This window comes from Lolium perenne, chromosome 4 (genome assembly GCF_019359855.2).
Source record: "Lolium perenne isolate Kyuss_39 chromosome 4, Kyuss_2.0, whole genome shotgun sequence".
NCBI classification, from domain to species: domain Eukaryota; kingdom Viridiplantae; phylum Streptophyta; class Magnoliopsida; order Poales; family Poaceae; genus Lolium; species Lolium perenne.
Window position 1 is genome coordinate 106215219 of NC_067247.2, and position 21676 is coordinate 106236894.

Below are 21676 nucleotides of genomic sequence, written 5' to 3' on the forward strand. Positions count from 1 at the left end.
AGCCATGCATCCATCCCCTTTAGAGATCTAGCTATTTTCTATATATTTAGAGATCTAGCTATTTTCTATATATTATGCACAATGTTTAGCATAAGAGTCACTTTAGATTAAGCTACGAAAATAGTCACCTGCCATGGGCTGAGGCGGCCCCACAGAGCGGCTCTATATTATATTCTCTAAATAAATAGACAACCCCAGCGGTCATTGGCTGCGGAGGCCCCACAGAGCGGCAATATATGATTTTCTATAAATAAATAGACGACCCCACTGGTCATTGGCTGCGGCAGCCCCACAGAGCGGCAAATATATGTCTTTTCCTGAAAAATAGACGACCCCACCGGTCATTGGCTGCGGCAGCCCCTCAGAGCGGCAATATATGACTTTTCCTGAAAAATAGATGACCCCACTGGTCATTGGCTGCGGCAGCCCGATAGAGCGGCCCCATTTGTCAGCACGAGATGGGTCAGAGAGGAACTGCCCTCTGTGCAGCCCCACCCGTCCGATTAACGGTAACGGTAAGGCCTCTGACCTGACGGCAACCCTCCCGTCCGAGCGTCTGCGAGGGGTTTCAAACTAGAGGGAGGGGAAAACTGAGGAAAAACTAACGAGCTGGGGAAAACTGAGCACAACTAAGGACCCGAGGGCACGAAAATAGAAATCCCTTTAATTTAATATTGGATTATCTCACCACTCCAAGATGAGATAGATTATATCCTAATGTTTTAGCTCAAAAATTATCCTTGATTCTTTAATAGGTATGGCTAAGGTTGGTATCAATGGTTTCTTCTCATTTGGGAATGACTTATATAATACCCTAAGGTTATGCTCCAAAGATAATGATATGATCATCAAGATCTATGGTTAACATAAATGGGTTCTCTATCTAGGAAATGTCTTGAATAACACACTAGGGTTCTTCTTAAAGATGATGATGTGAGCATATGGATATATATTCAAGGTTTTGGATCAAGTGTTGACATTAGTTCTCTAATAGATGTAGACCTCTCTCTTCTCTAGGTTTTGATGTATGATAATTTTGAATAGAGAATAATATAATAAATGGAAACTAGAGAACTATACTAATGTTGATTTCCTTGTCATGAATCCAAGATTGAAGTGGAAGAAATACCATGAGGTTCATGGTAGGAACATAGATTAGTTTAAGACATGGAAAAGATAAGTCAAGAAAAGTTTCTCCATTTTATTGTTAGTTGATTTTCCATTGAATAGATGTTCATATGTTATGTCAAGGAATACCATATTATGATCTTTTTTAAGATCAAATAGTTGATCCTTGATTAATGTGTTATTGGGTTAGTTTTAGTTCCATTTGATCTAACCCATAGATTAAATCATCTCTACCCAAAACAAGGTTTTAGCAAAGTCCCATTGAGGTTTACAACACTTGATTTAATGATCTACTTCAATTTCATCAACTCAAGTGAAACTTCAGTTACTGTGACATGTTTTACTTAAAAGCGTGAAAATTCCCCGGATTTTCTATGCATGAATGCAATGCACATATCTGTTTCCTCTCATTTTGTAACCGCAAATCCTGGGATATTACAACAGAAGCTTTCTTTTTAAGTAGAGCTAGTATTAATGTGTGAAAATGTAACAATTACTATATTAATTGGAGGACATTTTATGATCATTGGAAATTGATAACACAATAATAACTATTATGCGAGATGGCATATTGTTTTCAATGCTATTATAAATTTTTTGAACTTGGGAGAAATACCTATTTTTTGTCATCAGGTTACATGGCTTTTCATATGTTGGGATCTCTCTTAAAGCTAGATCAAGTTCTAACTAGCATAGAGTGGGAACAAAAGTTTCCAATAGTAATGATGTGTGCGTTTCCAATAGCAATGCAAAGGATCACAATGCAAATTTAAATTGCAAGAGTCTACTAAGCACTAGCTTAGTTCTGCGTCTACTAACCAGTCAACGTCTTACGCACAAAACTTTCAGAGTCGCGTGGAGGCGTGGAGTTAGAATGTTAGATGTTGATCAAAGCAGATACAAAATGACTGAGGTTAGAAGAATCGTGCATTTCGAAAACCGAAGAAACAAACGATATCTCTCATTATAATTGAGCTCAGAACGGACGATTCTTGTGCGAAGTCGATGAGTTCAGAGGTCGGGCCGGTGAGGACATATCCAGCCGGAGTTCCCACTGGAATCACTAGACGTTCTAGTCGAGCAGTCCGTCTAGCGTCCAGGTGCTCTGTACCTGGTCGTCTAGCACCGAATCCACTGAACCAGCACCGTCGTTCTGCACAGCGAGTAAGCGAGCACGCCACGACAGGCAACACACACGCTGGAGCGCACCCTGCCGAAGGCCGGATAAGCATCGCCGCGGGACGTGGCGACCCGCCTCCCCCCTGCCACGCAGCTTCCCTCCACGTAGCCGCGCCACCATGCCACGTACAGTAGCTCACGAGCTACAAATAGGATGGCTGAAGCTCCACTCCCAGCACCAGAGCTAGCAACGAGTAAATCATGGCGATCAAAGCAAGCATCCCTCTCCTCTTCCTCCTCGCAGCAGGTCTCCTCTTCGCAGCGGCCGTCGGGACCTCCAAGGAGGAGGAGGGCAGGCGCGGCGAGCAATGGGAGCACCAGCACGGGAAGCAGGGCCGCGGGCGTGAGGGGGAGCAGGAGCAAGAGCAAGAGCAGGACAGCCGCCGACCGTACGTATTCGGCCCGCGCAGCTTCCAGCGCATCGTCCGGAGCGACCATGGCTCCGTCGAGGCCCTTCGCCCATTCAACGAGGAGTCCCGGCTCCTCCGGGGCATCAAGAACTACCGCGTCACCATCATCAAGGCCAACCCGCGCTCCTTCATCGTGCCAGGGTACCCGGATGCTGACACCATCAGCTACGTCGTTCAAGGTACCTATTTCTACACGGTTCACGCACGAACGGCATCGGCATGAATGCGTCTGTGTGTTTACTTTATCTTGCACACGCAGGCGAGGGGGTGGTGACGCTGATAGAGAACGGTGAGAAGAGGTCCTATACCGTCCGTCAGGGCGATGTCGTCGTTGCGCCGGCCGGGACGATCAGGCACCTGGCCAACACCGACGGCCGGAGGAAGTTGATCGTCGCCAATATTCTCCACACCATCTCCGTGCCCGGCAAATTCCAGGTAGAACTTTCTGCCTAGCTCGCTACTTTTGCCGCCCAAAATTCGAATCATGTACGTGTACGGACTGACACGTGGATGGCATGCAGTATTTCTTGGGCGAGTCGCTCGTGTCAAGCTTGAGCAAACGAGTCCAAAGAGCTGCTTTCAAGGTACGCGCGCACAATCTGCGAAGTACAGTACTCCGTAAATTGTCTAGCAGAGAACTCACGACGTGTTGCTGACAGAGTCCGGAGGAGCGGCTGGAGAAGCTGTTCGGGAGGCAAAGGAAGAAGCAGAGGTTCATCGTCCGCGCCTCCGAGGAGCAGGTCCGGGAGTTCCTCCGCCACGCGTCCGAGGGCGGCCAGAGCCACCACTGGCCGTTCGGCGGCGACTCGCGCAGCACCTACAACCTCCTGGAGCAGAGGCCCACCATCGCCAACCGCCATGGTCGCCTCTACGAGGTCGACGCCCGCAGCTTCCGCGCCCTCGCCGACCAGGACGTCCGCGTCGCCTTCGCCAACATCACCGCGGTGGGCGATCGACCCTTCAATTCTGCAGCTAACCGCAGCCAGACGTTGTCACAGCACGTACTATGTTTCTGAACTCAACCTTTTCTGTTTGCGTCGATGAATCGGCAGGGCTCCATGACCGCGCCGTACTACAACACGCAGTCCGTGAAGATCGCCTTGGTGCTGGAAGGCGAGGGCGAGGTGGAGATCGTTTGCCCGCACCTGTCGCAGGAAAGGCAGCGCCAGCAACAAGGTCAGAGCGAGCGCGGCAAGGGCAGGGGGCGCGAGGAAGAAGACGACGAGCGCGAGCAACAACACCAGCAGAAAGGACGCGGCAGCGGATCAGAGTCGGAGTCGGAGGAGCAGCAACAGCAGCAGCAGAAGTACGAGACGATCCGTGCCCGGGTGTCGCCCGGCTCGGCGTTCGTGGTGCCCCCGGGCCACCCCGTCGTGGAGATCTCGTCGTCCCGCGGCAGCAACAACCTCCAGGTCGTGTGCTTCGAGATCAACGCCCAAAAGAACGAGAGGGTGTGGCTCGCCGGGAAGAACAACGTGCTCGGGAAGCTGGACAGGCCCGCCAAGGAGCTGACGTTCGGCGCGCCAGCGAGGGAGATTGACGCGGTGCTCGACGCGCAGCAAGACGAGGGCTTCTTCGCCGGACCAGAGCAGCAGCAGGGGCAGGGGGAGGAGGAATGGCGCCACCGCGGTCGTGGTGAGGAGGCCGTGGAGAGTTTCCTGAGGATGGCAACCAGTGCGTTCTGAAGTTGCAAGACCGGCGACAGTGTGAGTGAGCGAGCGGGAGCCCGAGCAGTTTAAGAGTTGGACTTGTACGTGCGTCTAGTATCTACTACACTCGGGAGTAGCATAAATAAGTGTGGCTCGGCTCGGTAGTCGGTACAATGATGTAAGTTTAAGTTTCCTAGCAAGGCATGTTCATACATATAAATAAATAAACAAGGGACTCTTTTCTTGTATTTTCTGTACGACCCACAAATTAGTTTCAAGTACTCATACTCATATGTCACATATCTCTGGCCTTTTCCTTAGGGCATGCATAATCAGTTAACAGTATAATGGAACTAGTTAGGCCTGGCCTCTCAGCGTTTTGGCACTGTTAGCCGTTGGATTCAGTGATTGAACGCTCCAGATCGCTTGGTCCTCGCACTGCGTCGTTGTGTCTTGTTGTCACCGCACGTACCTGCTCGTCCCGGTCAGCCCGACGTGTCTGGGCCGCTTCTCCGAAAATTGACCTGGGTGTCCTGTGGTGAATTGGGTCGAGGCATGTGAATTGCATAGCCCATACTGCTAGGGTTGGCCCAGTTTGGTTCCTCTATTTTTTTCTCCGCAGCCCCATGAGCGTCTCTACCCCTTCCGAGCACTGCGGCTCCTGCTTACGGCGACTACTCGTGGCGGCGCCTCGACCAATCCTCATTCAGGTGCACAGCTCGTGATGAAGCTTCATCATCTTCCTCTCGTATTTATGGGAATAATCTCGACCTCCTTTGTATAACCGTTCATCTCCGCTTTCTGTTTTCCCCAGTTTGGTCAGCAGTTAGCCCCATAGCGGTGGCGGCGGGCGGTAGGATTCGACCTGTACTCATTCGCTGTACCACGCTTTGATGTCCAGGTCAGTTCATTACTCCTGGTTAACCCGTCCGTGCAGGCGCCATATCTATGGTTTGGTTCATTCGGCCGGAGGGCAGTAAGTGGTGGCCACGGTGACACAGAGACCTCCTATCGTTCGACTGTTAAACAGGCAGACAGAGATATGCTCCATCATGAAAGATCTTGGTTCATTGGCAAGGAGCAGCCTAGCTGTAACAGGTAATATGATGTCGTATCTTTCGGATTAGTGGTCACTATTTGTAATATAGTTCGAGAAACCACAGACTTATCCCATATAGATGAAAATTCCAACATAAGTTGTTGCATCTTTCACCTGGACGAGCCGCGTTAGCATGCAGTCCCATGATTCCATCTTCTGATTTACTGTAACACTGCTTCCGACAATAATTACAGGGCGGCACATCTTAATATTTATTTTCTTTCTTAAGATGACGTGTGCTGGAACTGTGGAATTGGGGTCCTATAATGGTCTCAAAGAGGTATGCAGATCAGCCAATGAACAGAGCTCTAAAAGAATGTCAACACAAGAAGGCGTACAAGAAGTGGTCACATCTCTGACGAGAGAAACGTCTTCTCCAGATATAAGATCAGACCACGAAATGAGGAAAATTGAAGTATTATATTTAATTTGGTTCCAGATACTAATCCGAAGTATGCTCTGAACCTGCAGACGAAAGCGTACAAGGACTTGAACATTCTTGAAGCAGCTCGTGGTAGAGCAGAAATAGAAATTTCACATCTATGATGAGTAATCCAACAAAATAGCAGGAGGCAACGACAACAAGATCAATCCCAGGTCACCGTGACATCGTTCCCGCCGCTGGGAGCTGTACCATAGACTGCTCTGTGATTGAGATTTTCCTAAAGTGTGTCTACGTTGAGCATGGACCTCATGGTGATTAGTACTGATGGTGATGGTGCTAGCCTGCCAAGGAATCTAAAAGGTTGTTCTTCCAATTTTCCACATCATGTCCGTAGTTGGTCATAGCATCGTCGCGGGGTTCATCTGTGAAGCTGACGCGGCCCAGTGCTAATGGCTCGATGGGATGATGGGATGTCCAGATGATGTCCCACATAAAACTTCGAATTATCAAGTGGCGACGTATCTACACGATATCTGAGCAACAATCATGTCAACCCAGTGAGTTCTAATCCTAGCTCTCCCTCCTCCTACATTTCTACAATTCTACATGACCCACATACTAGGGTTTAGGACATTCCTGATCTGACAGGTACCTATGCTATAATTGTTGCAACTGATATTTGGCCTTCTGTTTCTTTCTTTTTGACATGCAACTCTAAATTACTCTAAATAATAACTTATATGCTAAATTAACTCCTAACTGTAAATAGGCAAAGCTACTGATATAGCATAAAATATTTGGACTTTGGATGATAATGGAAAAAATAGCCTACTGCAATTGGAGTTCAGTTCAGTGCTACCAATTGCTCACTTTTTACACAGTATTCTAGACTATTAGAGGTCACAAGAACGGAAATAATGGCCCACACCCCTTAAATATCCTTCAGGTGTGCTTATCCATGAAAATTCAGAGAGTGCCGGTGTTGTATCCATTTCAGTTTTCCAGTTAAACCTGATCTGGCCCCGGGGTAGACCCAAAGATGACAATTGCGGGTTGGACAGGAAAGATTGCATGTACAATATGGTTAGTAATGTTGGATCTTAGAACTGCGAGTTGCTTGAACACTAAATAAGTCAATGTATTTTTCTGAAATTAAGCATATAGTTTAATGTTGGGTTCTGAAGATATCAGTTTCTTTATCAGTGACAATTTAATTTTGCTTCCTCTGCTAAGAGAAGATATTTCTTTGTTCCCTATGCATACACAAGGAATAGCGGATGAGTCCACTCTTATATTTCAGCTTCGGGGAGGAATAGTTGAGGCTGCCCAAGGACAAGTTATGTCTCTTATTTGTGTTGTTATGGTGTCTTACATTGACAATACCATAACGAAGCTACTGGCAATGTACCAGATCCATGGCCACTGGTTAATATTGGCATCATTTTCTTATGTGGTCAATAATTTATGTTGTCTGCAAACAGGAAGTCACTATTTGCACGTGCTTCATCATACCCTCAATTATTACATCCATAGAGGTGAGCACTCTCAAACCTCACATAGTCAGATGAAACAATCAAGACATATTTATGTTAAGGAAGAACATGTTTGCCACTTTATAAACTCCTTTGTCTGTCTCCTAATATCCCTCGGTATCTAATTCCTAAAGGAAAGGTCCTAATAGCTCTAAGTGGATTTAAATCCATGTATTATTGTAGGTTGTCGATTAGGGTTTTACTACACTGGTGCTGATTGTTCAATCTTGGGATAGCTCTGCACCAGATGGATAACTTCTTCAGAAGCTCAAGAAGGGTGTATTGGATACAAGTTGCATTACTGTGGTTTGAGGGTAGACATAGCATCATCGAGTCGATGTTATATACCACTAGCAATGATGGGCGCGGCGGCACGCCGCGCCAGTATGTTGGCTGACTGATAGAAAAGTAGGTGAAATATCATGGATAAATCGCTTAGACTTGCAAGGGATATCTCAAACAAAGTGAAGCTAGACCGTGATAATGCATAAGTACAATGCCAATAAAAATATCAAATGGAACAAATGACAACAATACATTTGCACTCGCTGTTCAGCCGATGGCATCTTAGATACGTACAGAGGAATAGCTGGTGACAAAATGTTCATCAAGATTAATTCACAAATGGGCTATTGAACCAATATAGCCACTCAATGATAGGATTATCGCATTAGTAGCCCATGGAATACGCCGGACCGATGCTGTAAGATACATAACTAGCATAATACCTGTCGTTGCTACGAAAAATACATATATCAGATATCCGACTTGGATGTCTCATCGCTCAGACTCCCTCGATTGAAAACTATTTCATGACACCGAATCTCACACCATATATTTCACAATTTATACTTCATTAATTTCTTGCAACTACCGAATTAATATAACACAATTGTCCACATACATAAATAATAATAATTCAGAGGAACAAAAAGGTTACACATAATAAGATAATTATTTTGTTCTACTATTAGTTTTTTCTGATATACTCCCTCCGTCCCATGAAGGTTGTCTAAGATTTGTCAAAATTTGAACCCAGGAGTACTCAATATCAATTGTGTTGTTTATTTCATATAACTATTTTAGACTATGTTTAAAAAATAGACTTTATTTAATTTAATCTACCTATCTCTTTTTCTTCTCGCTCTCTATATTCCACCCATGTATAATTATGAACTAATCTCTCTGAATCACAAATATTTGATACTACACGACAGTTGATCACAAAAAAATAGAGTAGTAAGCAATAGCAACAATTCATCACCTAACACTCGTGTGCATGTTAGCAAGCAGCAGCAGTAGCAATTTCAACAGTCGTGTGCCTGTTAGCAATCAGCAGCAATAGAAATTAGCAGCAATTTCAGCAGTAGCCAAGCGTACAGAAGAAAGCAAAGGCGCTCATTCTGAGATAAAGAAGAAGAAAAAGCAGCAGCAGCAGCAGCACATGGGGCTAGCAATTAGCAGCCAAAAATGCGCGCTCTAGCAATCAGCAGCAGCAGCAGCAACAAACGCATAAGCCACATCTATCTCTCTATTCTCATCGCTCTTGTCAATATCAGACACTGCGCACGCATCAGATCACGCCATGGTCGCTGCTCGGCCCTCGATCCAAAGATCTGAAACAAAATCAGTATGTGTAGCACCACCACCGAAGCAAAAAAGCAGCAATACAAAGAGGAAATAGCTGAAAAAATCAGTCGTCCAGCTCGATCCATCGAGGCAGAAACACCACCGCCCTGCTCCCATTGATCTGCTCAGCTACCGGCCGCCACTATGGCGCTACGCTCCCTCCCCACCCCTAGCGGGGTCAGGCTTGAGGAGGACGGTGCCGAGCTTGGTTCGCGGGAGGAGGTCGTCTGGCGGGAGGCCGGTGATCGAGAGGACGTCGTCTGGCGGCGCGGGGCTGGGTTGAGGCTGTTTGTACGGACTGCCGTTCGATTTTGATGTTTGTGAAGGGGCCAAAAAGAAAACCTTTATTTTTTCAGCAGCCACCGTACGACGTACCAGACCGATTGCAATTTAATAGTTAAGATAGGGGAAATTACGAAATGTTAAAAGAATAACATATCCATCGAAAAACTTTTGTGCAAAGAACAAAATCATAATTGAAACAGAAAGCAAATGTATAGCAGAAGGATCGTATTTCTTATAAACATATAATAATCATGTAGTTGCCTAGGAAAGAACTGCACATGTGGTCTGTAGTTCCCCAGGCATTTACAATGGAGAGGCTGCATCAAGTTATATGATTCAGCCCTGAAAGCACAACAAAAATCCTTCAAACAGAGAACTAAAACAAACTGCAAGTTGTGACGCTCTCCTACTTCACTATAAAAAAATCAGGAAAAAAATATCATGACAAAGCATGAACAATATGCTATCTTCAGGTTTAGAATGGGTGCAGTATTAAATCCTCTGATCATACTATGTCTGTCTCCCTCTAATTTTATAATTTAAGTTTGAAGGTTGCTCTAGATCTTCTAGCAACGATCCTATAGCGAATTTAGTCAACCAGAGTACTTCATTGCCATGGATATTTCACACAATACATAACTACATGTATAAGAATGCTATCAGAAAACTTCCCAAGTATGGAAGCATGTTGCCAATCAATTCTGAATCCATGCTCACTTAGTTCCCGGTAAGTTAAAATATATCTTATTTTGCAACAACCTAAAAAATAAGTTATCATTTTTGTAGAGACCCAGACAGAAAACAAAATATAATGATGACGAAGAATTCAAATGGAGCAATATATTAAGTTGGTTTTTTTGTGAAATTTCAAAGGGAGTGACAGAAAGTTAACTTGTTTAATTGCTCAGTCGCAACCTTGACTAATTGAGGCCACTACCACATGAAGAAGACACTGCAAATAGTTCATGAAAGAGTAATTCAATTAAAGTTCAAACATTACTTCTGAAGCCACAAAAATAAATGGCGGTGCACATATTATCCCAAAAAGAGAAGATTGTAGTAAATTAATCAGTAAAACAACATTCGAAATATTGTACTTGCACATACATAAAGCTACGGACCATAATCCTGCCAAAGAATGTAGATACTTGTTCCCATTGATAGTATAAACATAAGAAATCCGTGTACACTATACATGTTAACATTATAAGTCAAACATATAATATAGTTCCCCACTATGTTAGAGTAATAAAACAAATTGAACTTCAATTTCCAAAATCAAGTGTTACATCGTAGGACAATTAAAAGATATAACCAGTGGATGCACCCGTCAATTGGTCAGAAGGGCTTTTATACATTGAAGCTACCTTTTTTTTTTCGAAATGGCCATTGAAGCTACCTGTGATAATTGGGTGTATAGTTCCTTTAAAATGTTTTATAGAATTTTCTGATGAAAGAATAAAAAAACACTATGAATTGTGCGGAAACTGAGACATCATCATCTTGGTGCCATCTAGAAAATGTTGTTCGATTCTGAAATTAAATGAACGGAAACACCCATACTTCAGGATAGATTCATCTGTGCCCAGCAAATAGCTTGTTCTAGTAATTTCCATGTTGTGGTAATATAGAAAGTAATAGACCAAGGAAATTTTGAACTAATTTGCAAGCATTTGATTAAAAAACAAACATCTACAAAAGCACAGCAACTGGAGAATACTTTATAAACACCTATTACGTTGTTGTTCTTATTGGGCAGCTTCAAACATGTCAAGACATGAAAATAAAGAGGCATTCTGGACCGTCGCAAAAAGAGTAGAAGAGACAATCTAGACAGAGCTAGGGAGAGAGGGCCACCACTCTCCATGATGGTGGATTCTTTTATACATGGAAACTTCTACTTTTTAGCATTGGTTTAGATCATGTTATTTTAAGTCTGAACTGGAGTTTATATTCTAATTTTTGTCTCAAGAAGCTGCCCCTAGATTGGAAGGTTCAATGTATAAAGAATCCAATGTATAAAAGGTAGAAGTTTCCAAAACATGCTCACACAACAGATATGGAAAACAGTGCTTGGTGCTTGCTCAGTATGCATAAATTTCTTTCCCGAACACAACTTCTACCTTTTGTTATCCAGATGTTCAGTGCTTAGTGTCTCAATAATCGAGGACCAAGTGACCAACACCAAGCATGGAATCCAAAATATGCTCACTCAACATGGGTATGCATACAGTTGTCATCCAGATAATACATAAATATCTTTCGCTCAATAAATAAATTAAATTGCAGTGTCAAATAGAAATAGTAAGAGGCGCTGCAGTTTCATAAAGGCTGAATTCTATGCAATGATATTCACACCTTATGAGTTGGTTGTGCTCCTTGATAGCCTGGGAACATCCATGGTAGGGCGCCGCCATGCACATGCATTGTCGAGGTAACCCTCTGGTGGCGGTCTGAGACACCCATGCTGGAAGTGGAAGAGTCTGGTGGATCTAGGTCCAGCGTTGACACCCTCTCTATCTCCTTCTTGCTCTATATACCTGCAATTTACCAAATCTCATATGAGCATAGTACACTGATAATCAAACTCCAATTGAATTTTTTTTGCATGAATAAATGGTGCAGAAATGAGCATTGATGATCTGTCCTGAATATACCAGGTAAGGAAACCACATAAAAATTGGATCATATACCTAAAACCACTATAATTTGCGCATGCCAAAAACAACATATCCAAGGTAGAAACATCTAAACTTTGGGGAATAGGGCATGGATAATGATGACCAAAGGGCATCAGTAGGGAAGCATAGCAAAGAGTTTTAACAACCAAGCTAACAAATAGTTGATATATCTAAGCATTAGACTGTACATATAGATGCATAGCATAGACCAGTGAAAATAAGCATGCAATTCAACAGATACTATACTATTTTAAAAACAGAAAAGGATATCTAAATAAGCGCATATAACTGTACTTGGCATGCCTTCCGTTGCAAGTAAAGATATGTACAAAATTCTATCGCTACAGAAGGAATAACGAATTTAGCCTTTCCCCCCTAAAACCAACCGTCTCCGGATTAAATATGTTGGCATTTTGATAACCTGCAATAATAGATAGCCTATACTTTGAACTAAAGACAATATATGTTGATGCGTCTCTTGATATAATTTTTAATGGAAGATAACCTATAAATCAAAGAATGGAGACAATATGATGAGGTTTGTCAACAAAAAAACTTCAGGAGTCAAACCTAGCACCTGAACTTGGTCGCAAAAGCACACATCAATTCAACGTGCACAAAAATGGGTCAACCGAATGATCAATTTTTTAGCATGTTAACTGAATGGCACTACTTCTTTTCCAGTGAAATGAAGATAGAAACCTGAATCACCGCTTAAGAGAAAAAAAAAAGTAAAATCGAAAATAGCAGCAATAAAACTGTAGAAAAAAAAATGAAGAGAATTATAAATTATTGATATCTCTTCGGTAGATAATTCCATTGAGCATTCAGATCTTTTTTTTTCACTGAGCATTCAAAGTTACCTGCAGAACAAATGGAATGAGATATCTTTCTGCCCCTCAAGCCGATGGAAACCACCAACTTCATCTTTTTAAATACTCTATGTGGTTTATGGGTCTGATGAATCTCTGGTATCCATCTCTATCTGCTGACTTGTAGTAGCAATTGACGCAGACAACCCTTCCACTAAGTCATCAATAAAGCATAAGGAAATTCCACAAGGAAGCACCTAGATCATTGTATTAGCACTGAATCAACCAAATGTTTCAGTATATGTGCAACTGATCAGATGAATATGCAAAGATGGCTTACACCGCTTACCTGCTGCTATCTTTTGGAGTCCCCATGGATAGGCCAAAAGTCACAGACCGACAGGAACATCCACGGCGCCGCCCAACAGACAAATGGCCAGCTGCTGAGACACCTCCAAGCCACGACGCCAAAGCGGAGCAGAAGAAGGAGACGTCAAAGGAGACCGACCTCACCGCCGACGGAAAACACAGGGCTTACTCACCTGAAAAGCTGCAGAAAATAAAAGAACGCACACATTACAGCACGAAGAGAGCTACAGGAAGAAACAACATATGCCACAGAAATTAACAAAGAAAATATATCAAATCTTGACGCTAGAGAAGTATAAGAGGCAGGAGACCTGTGAATAGACCGGAGGAGAGGTGACCGAATCTTGCGGCGGTCAGGGACGTCGGCGAGGGGAGGTGGCTTCAGAAGTGAGCAGGACGACTCGGGGATGCGGCCATGGCTCGTGAGGGGCGGCGCCTACATCTGTTTGGAGGTGGGCAGTGCCAGGATCAGCCGAAGGCGTAGGGCGGCCGGCGGAGCCGTGGCTCTATGCAAGCGGCATAGGTCGATATGGCCTAGCCGAGCCCGTCAGTTGGTTGGAGAAAAGGAAACGGGAGGGGAGAGAGGATGGGGCTAAAAAAAGTAGAGACCGGCAGCACGCTGCCACGCTTGGCCGCCGCCGCCCCCGCCTTATTTCCGCTGGAGCCGGACGCTGCTCGACCCCACCGACGGGCACAAGCGCGAGCACAGGCGGTGCGGGCGACGCAGTGGCCGGCGGCGGACGCTCCGACACTGGAAATCCCTTGTTGGCCACATCAGTGCTGGTGTGCCGCCGCCGAGGCCCACCTGCCGGTTTCCGCGCTCCCAGATTCGAAACAGGCGGTGGCGCACTGCTGGCTTCGGCGCCCGACATCTAGTCGAGGGATTGGAGAGCAGAGGGTCGACGGGACTCTTCGGCGCGAGGAGGAAGAGCCGACCCGGGACACGGGCCACGGCCGTCGGTCCCTCCGACTGTAAACCGCCGCTGAGAGAGGCCGGCCACATCAGAGCTTGACAGGGGGAGGACGATGGAGCAGGCAGGAGGCGGTGGTGGTCAGTGGAAAACCATAAAAGGGGACTGAGCCACGCGGCAATAACCCACGAGTTTGCTCTTGTCTTACTTTTGTGCTAGCCAGCTACTGTCGTATGGTCAAAGCGGCGCTCGATTTCCCAACCACGCCAGCTCTACATGACTACATCCACCCGATTGGTTCACCAAGAAAATGATCAACGAAGTAGCAGCAATGAAAACTAAGAAAACTGCACACGTGTCAGGAGTAAGACTAATTCTGAACCACCATAAAAACGCTATGCAGCACAGAAATCGTACACACAAAAAGGGTAGCACAAAGCAAACCACCAAAATGCAGACGTGTCAACACCAAGTTAAGTCTGAGCATGCCTCAAAATTCTAACAAAAAAGATGTTTGTTCCCAAATAAAATAGTAGTTATTCAGGTTATACTTTTTGTGCATGTTATACCTAGTTTATTTATTGTTGCTTTTGTAGCAAGCAGCTTCAACACTGGGCTGGTGTTGTTTTGGCTAGCTCAAAAACATAGGGCCTACTTTCCATGCACGCTATTTTCCTTTTGGCTCAGCCCAGTGGCATTTTTAGACAGCTTACTATTACATTAAAATACAATTATTACCACGTAACCTGTAAAGTAAGTGTTGGACGATTTCCCTTTAACCAGCTACGCACATGTTGCTACTTTGTCACCTGGGTTGTCAGACTAGGTTATTATAGACTTATAGTATTTGTTGTATCTCCACAGTGTTATCGTAAATGAACTCCACGGTATGTTTGGGGTTGCATTCCTACCTGGTCATTTTTTTTGGTTCTGGGGTCGCCATAATCAGATGATTTGCGGCAAGAACGGTATTTTTTCTAATTCTTGCTTTCTGTTGGTCACCAAACCAATGCCTTTAGATGGTGTAAGTTCATCTATTTCCTTTTTATTGGGTTGTGAATATTTAAGTTAGTTTCCTGATTAATTCATAATATGGAATCTTGGTGTGGCAGGCAAATGTGGCCCCACCCGTTTGCTACACTTCACCAGTTCATTGATGCTTCACAGTGTTGACGACACCCAGGTGGCCGTCGCCTTACCGGCTTCTTCATTTTGGATGACCGAGGTGGCGAACCCTGCCTCAGGGCCTTACTCTTCAATTCGTTTGTTTAAATCTCTAAAAGTTTGTACTTCAGTGTGAAAGTTAGTAGTCTGATGCATCTAGCCTTCTCTCAAATAGATGAAACACACCAAATGGTTGTTCTTATTGTTCCCATATCTAAATTGGTAAGCTACTAAATTAATTAAATATTTATGAGGGCCGAAAAGATAGTAGGATTTTGTTCGATGTTATCCAAACAATATATTATGCACATGCTCCATTGCCTATATTGATGCACATTGTATTACATATTATATTGTTAATTTTTTGTAATATTTCTATTATTTTTCCTCAAAACTGACGGGCGCGGCAACGCGCGCTGTTATGGTCTAGTAATAGAGAAGGCACATCTTCTTTAGCCCTTCATGTTATTTAGGGAAGACAATAACTATAACGTGTATACATGCATTGTCTCTTATTTTTATTTCTTGCAATTAATAAAAAATAATTAAATTTTATATAAAATTACATTGCTAAGGGAAGGCGCAGTGTACACTGGAGAAAATCACGTTCTCTTAATTTTGAAGGAAGCGTCCCTTAGCTAAGGGAAGGCGAAATTTTCTTTCTCTTTCTCTATTCGCTCTACTCTAACTCAGAAAATATCGTACATCGTAGGCTGGCGTCACCTCATTATACATGTACTTAGTGTCGACAATCCATAAGCTAATATATTAGTGTTATGATATGAACGAAGCTTACCTATTACTAGCAACTTAACTCATTAAACTTGTTTTCGTGACATGCCAAAAATTTTAGCTCAGAGTCGAGCCAAGTTTTCGAGTACTCGGTGAGCTCCTGAGCTTCGTGTTTTATTACACCAAGCTCAATAGCATTAATATAAACCGTTTCCCAAAACGTCTTATATTCTCGAAATAGAGGAGACGTGTAGGTTTTTTCTTTGGAAACAGATAAATTTCCTTTCTTGATCTGCTCTTTGGCTTTTTATATATAGAGAAAACTTTGCGGGCTCCTGAGCACTAGTGCTCCTACTTTTTGAAAAAAATCAAAAATCATACACATTAGTTCCAAAAAATCTGAAAATAAATCTAGACGTAGAAAAATGACGTAACATTTTCAAACTATTTCCTTTTTGAACTAAAAAAAACTTGTGCCAAAATAACGGCTGCGAAGAAGAACAAAAGGCCTTGGACGTGTCACTACTAGAAAAAGGGCTATTACCAGCGCACCAATGTCTCATTCTTGTGCGCCGGCAGTAGAGATATATGTTCACCGGCGGTATTATTCGAAATTCCTTTTTTCCAGCATTTTCCCGCTATTATAATGCATATTTATATGGTCCAATACAGTTGATATTTATACAGATTCAGTACACATGCAATATGAAAAACACATATATAGAGCCCAGTCTCATTTCGGTATCAATACATAAATAGTCAAGTCTCGTTTCGAAATCTTGATTCATACAATACACATGCAACGCCGAACGAAGTTTGATAAAGTTAGAAGTCGATACATAATTACAAGTGTCATACACCTCACAATCTTGCTACTAACCTAAACTACAATCACATAAAGCATGACCATGGTCACGATGAGCATCCTCACGAAGCCAATGGTCTTCATCCGGTTCCTCCTCATCTGTCTCATGTCTCCCGCTAGATAGCGCGTGTATCTTCCTTCCGCCTCCACCCTAGTGGGGTATCCACTGAAATGATGCACCTGTCTTCGACAATCCTCCCAAAAGGCGTAGACACTCTAGGAACCCTTCCCTTGTACACGACATATGTCGGCATCTCCATGCACAAGATAAATAAAACGTCAGTACCAAAATCATAGATGATATATATACTTGCAACATGCATATAAGTATATATGAGAAGTAAAGCCAATAGAATTAATTAAGAAGTAGGATCAACTAAATAATGTGTCTGGCCGAAACAAATATTAACATTCAGGGACGGTTTAAGTGAGGCCAGGTAGGATGCACAAGAGATTAATATTTGTGACATCACACCAGGCTCACTTGCACCGCCCCCGAGTGTAGTGACCAAATATTTTAATCATCGACACAAAAATGTAATAAATACCAAAAGTAAACGGAGAATGTCAAGTAGTATCAACTAAATAGCATGCCTCATATTTTGTTGGTCGAAACAAATATTAACATTCAGGGGAGTCAGCGAAACTAAGTAGGATGCACCAGATATTGATATTTTTGCCATCACACCAGATTCACTGGCTCCACCCTAGAGTGTACGAGTGACCAAAAATTTTAATCATCGGCGAACTTCAAAAACGAGCCAAGTAAGGGTCGAGTAAATGAAAATGATTAAGATAAGCAACCATAACCTAGAAATACCTAAGTAAACGGAAATTATAAAGATAACATGGTGTATCTGATTCCAACGAGTAACGAATTACTAGACGCAAGCTAACGAGTTCACATACACATCCGTACAAACTAAATAAAAACGACAATTCGATCAGGCTGGAATAGCAAGTTCATCGATGTATGTATCGCTCAAGCTAAGCAAAAGAGTTCACATCGTAGGATCAGGTTGTAGGCTTGTTAGGGAATGGATGGCATCCCTCCAGCGAGTTGAATGGCCCGTCCTCACGCGACATCCGTCATTAATTGTTTAGAACCATGCACCCGTTGGTAATTTTCACGAAAAATTTCAGCATGACTTTCCTACACATTAGGACCTAGGAGCGCCAGAAATATGCCGAAACGAAAACTTAACGAATCAACATTTCGACACAACATTGACAACTCATTTTCATCTCATCAAATCGTTCGGTCACAAACACAAACACAACATATATATGCCACACACTTTGCTTCAAAGTTCCAATATATACACATAGGCGATTTCATTCTGTAATTTGTTCATTAGTCACATATTTGGTTGATATATTAGTACACGAGATCAAGACGTCACGCCGACCACGACGTATGGGTTCCTATTTTCTATATCTAGATCTGATCTAAATTGAGCGATCAATGTGGGATAGATAGATCCTTTGTTCAAAAAATCGGTCGAGATACCGATTTAGCGGCCGATTTATCGTGAATCGGGTGGTAACCGATAAGATTTTGGTATATCGGTTGATTTATCGCCAGTACCGATATTTTGGCCGATTTTCAGTCTGGTAGCCGACATATCTCCCTATTTTCAGTCAAAGGGTCGATATTTCGTTTGTTTTTCAATGAAATTTCACCGAAACTTGGTCCGATGGTCAATATTTTCGTCATATAGTCTTGTAGAACCGTGCATTAGCTCAAATTTTACATTTTTATTGATTCAAATGTTGTTCAATGCTCCAATATTATTTTTGAGCAATATATTATAGAAAATTTAGTGCCAAAAATTAGGATTTATCAAAAAATAAGCCGATAAATGGCCGACCAATAAAATCGATTAATCGAACGATAAGCGATTAATCTCCATCTTGAGGCCCACCGAGTACTTAACGATTAATGATTTCTTGAACATTGGATCGATCTAGATCTACAAAGAGGATGTAGGCTGCATGTAGGATGGGAAGATTTGCTAAAAAATAACATTTTTTTTGTCAAATTAGCTAAATTTGGGGTATAAATGGGAAAAAATGAGCTGATTCCGGAAAAGTGTCGGGTTGAGTGTGTGGGAGGAGTAGTGGGGAGAGTCGGTGGGCATCCATAAGTGCCTAAAAATATCCCAGGTTACTGCTGACGCACCAAGGTAGGGGTGCGCCGACAGTAGTTGGCGATATCCAAGGTATCTTGTCCAAGCCCGGTCCAAGAATTACTGCTGGCACACCAAGCCCGGGGCACACATGCGCTATTCTATTATTTGCGGCGTGCCCTCGGCCTGGTTCGTCGGCAGTAATTCTTGAACCAGGCCCGAACGAGGTGGAGACCAGGCCAACATTTACCGCCGGCGCACCAAGCTTGCTATGCGTCAGTGGTATATGTTCTTCGCCGGCGCGGCGTATCTGGTGCGCCGGTGGTATTTTTCACCGGCGCGCTTCAATATTGGTGCGCCGGCGGTATAATCTGCAGTTAGAGCCCTTTTCCTAGTAGTGAGTAATGGATCCTGAAGCACTATTTCTGCATCCCCTAACCAAAACCTCCTACATTAGGATTGCTTGGTCAAAAGGACTAGATCCATAAAATAAAAGGCATCGCTTATTTTTCTCCGTCAAGTTAAATATAACGAACATCACCTACAAACATCAATCAAGAATTAATCTGCACTAATCAACAATTCATCTATATGTCCGTTGATACTCTAACAGTATTGATACTATGAAGCTCATTGTCGAAACCAAGATCCATTGACAGGGTGGAGGCTCTCGTATCCAATTATTATTTTAAATAAGTTTTTCTTACCATTCTGGTCTATTAACAGATGTCTAATTAGATCTATCTTGAATTTTTGAGAACCCTTTGATACGGTGTTTTGGGGTTCTCAAATAAAACATAAAATAAAACTTCTTGTGGTTGTCGGTTCGAATCCCACTACCGGCTCCATACTCCTTTATTTCGGGACACGGCAACGGCACCCGTGATGGCCCATGTTCACGGACCGATCTGGGCCTAGGGTGGTGCGCCTCGCCAAACCCGTCGGAGATGGGAGCCCCTATGCTCCGCTTTAAGAGAGGCCATGGACCAAAATCGCTCAAGGGAAGGTAACTTGGGCTGGGCCCATTTACGTCAAGGTTCACAGGATGTGCCCTGCTTCGTTCAATCGCTGGACGCTAACCATGTCTGTCTTTTTTGTTGTTTTTTATTATGAAAATATTCAAATTTTGAATAAATGATCAAATCTGAAAAATTGCCAGTTGCTTTAATGATCAATTTTGAAAAAAAATTGAATCTAAAAAATGTTGGAATTTCAAAATGTTCAAATATGAAAAATGTCCAAATTTTAAAACTGTTCAAATCCAAAAAATATTTGAAAATTAAAAATTTGAAACTGAAAAAATATTATAATTTAAAAATGTCCATATCTAAAAATTGTTCTAAACAAAAAAATGTTCAAAATTAAAAAATGTTCAAAATTCGAAAAAAAATCAAAAATCTAAAAATGTTCCGATTTAAAAACTTAAAAGAATTGTAGAATTCAAATTAGAATTTTTTTAAAAAAATTGACAAAAATAAAAAAAAAACACCCAAAATCCGAAGTAAACCGAAAGAAAATCCAGAGAAAACCGCCTAAACAGAACAAAAACCGGGAGAAAACGCACTGTCCCCGCTAAATGGGCCGGCCCAGAAAGAACTGCCCCTGTGCGGAGCGCCGGATCCGTCCCGCTATAAGCGGAGAATAGGAATTGCCGTCGGACACACCGAGGCGCCACCCGTCGCGGCCCACGAGCCACGATACACCTGCGCGTCAATGGCACGCCCGCTCTGCCGCGGTTGAAGGCGAAATATGTGTGTGTTCGACGAGCGGCGGCGGGACTGGACGTCGGGGGGCGGCGGCGCTCGTCCGTCTGCCGGCACGGCCGAGGATTCAGGTACGGCGGATCCTCTCGTCTTCGTCATGCCCAAAATAGCGACAGTTGTAGCCTAATCTCGGGGCTGGCAATGGGCGATCAAACTCTTCGATCAATCCAACGTTTACTCTCTACAGCAATCACAATCATGCGCATAGTCTGCCCATCTTGCGTCGCCAGGGCGCCAATCTCCTGGCTTGGGCGCGTGCCTTGTTTTGTTGTTTGGCTGATGAAGCTGCTGATTTCGAGGTTCTCTGGTTAGGCTAGCTAATCCCAATAAAGCTGTTCGGGGATGAGGATATACTGTCCCAAGCAACATTCCCCAACCCGTCCGTCGAGCCATTCCATCTGGCACCGATGCTGCCTGCCTGCTCTGCTCAATTTTGCGTTACCACGACGCTAATCTCCCACCACCTGACTACGGCGCGTCCCTTGTTTAGTTGTTTGCCACATGACGCCGCTGGTTTCGAGGCTGTCAGGTTCAGGCTTAAGCTAATCCCAATAAAGCCAGTGATCAACAATTTACGATTGACAAGTAGTCTCTCCTGCCTATTTTATACGTAGTATTGTGCATAATTTTCCGTGCAAGTTAAACCGTTCAAAGAATATAGATAATAATACAAAGATCTACCATGTCAAATGCATATAATATAAAAATATATTTCATAATAATTTTAAAAATATTATTATTTTATTGTCTATGTTTATATTTTTATCGGTATAGATGATTAAACTTTACGAAGTTTAACTTTAACCAAAATTTATATGTAACATATTTTGGGGAGGAGGGAGTAACACCATGGCGAAGGAAGGAGTATATTCGGCACTCTCCTCCTCTCTTTACTTAATGCATCTCCAGTGGCTTAAGGGAAACGGATGTAAGATAACTGTTGTGTTTGAGTAG

The 21676-nt window shown here is 43.2% G+C and overlaps 1 protein-coding gene across 1 annotated transcript; it reads left to right on the top strand.

Moving 5' to 3' along the window:
• Positions 1 to 2499: 2499 nt before the first annotated feature.
• Positions 2500 to 4614, top strand: LOC127293565 (63 kDa globulin-like protein). Its single transcript, XM_051323206.2, has 5 exons — positions 2500 to 2896; positions 2977 to 3152; positions 3239 to 3301; positions 3377 to 3661; positions 3770 to 4614. Exons 1-5 carry the CDS (start codon positions 2509 to 2511, stop codon positions 4400 to 4402), a joined length of 1545 nt encoding a protein of 514 aa, XP_051179166.1. The 5' UTR covers positions 2500 to 2508; the 3' UTR covers positions 4403 to 4614.
• Positions 4615 to 21676: the final 17062 nt, after the last annotated feature.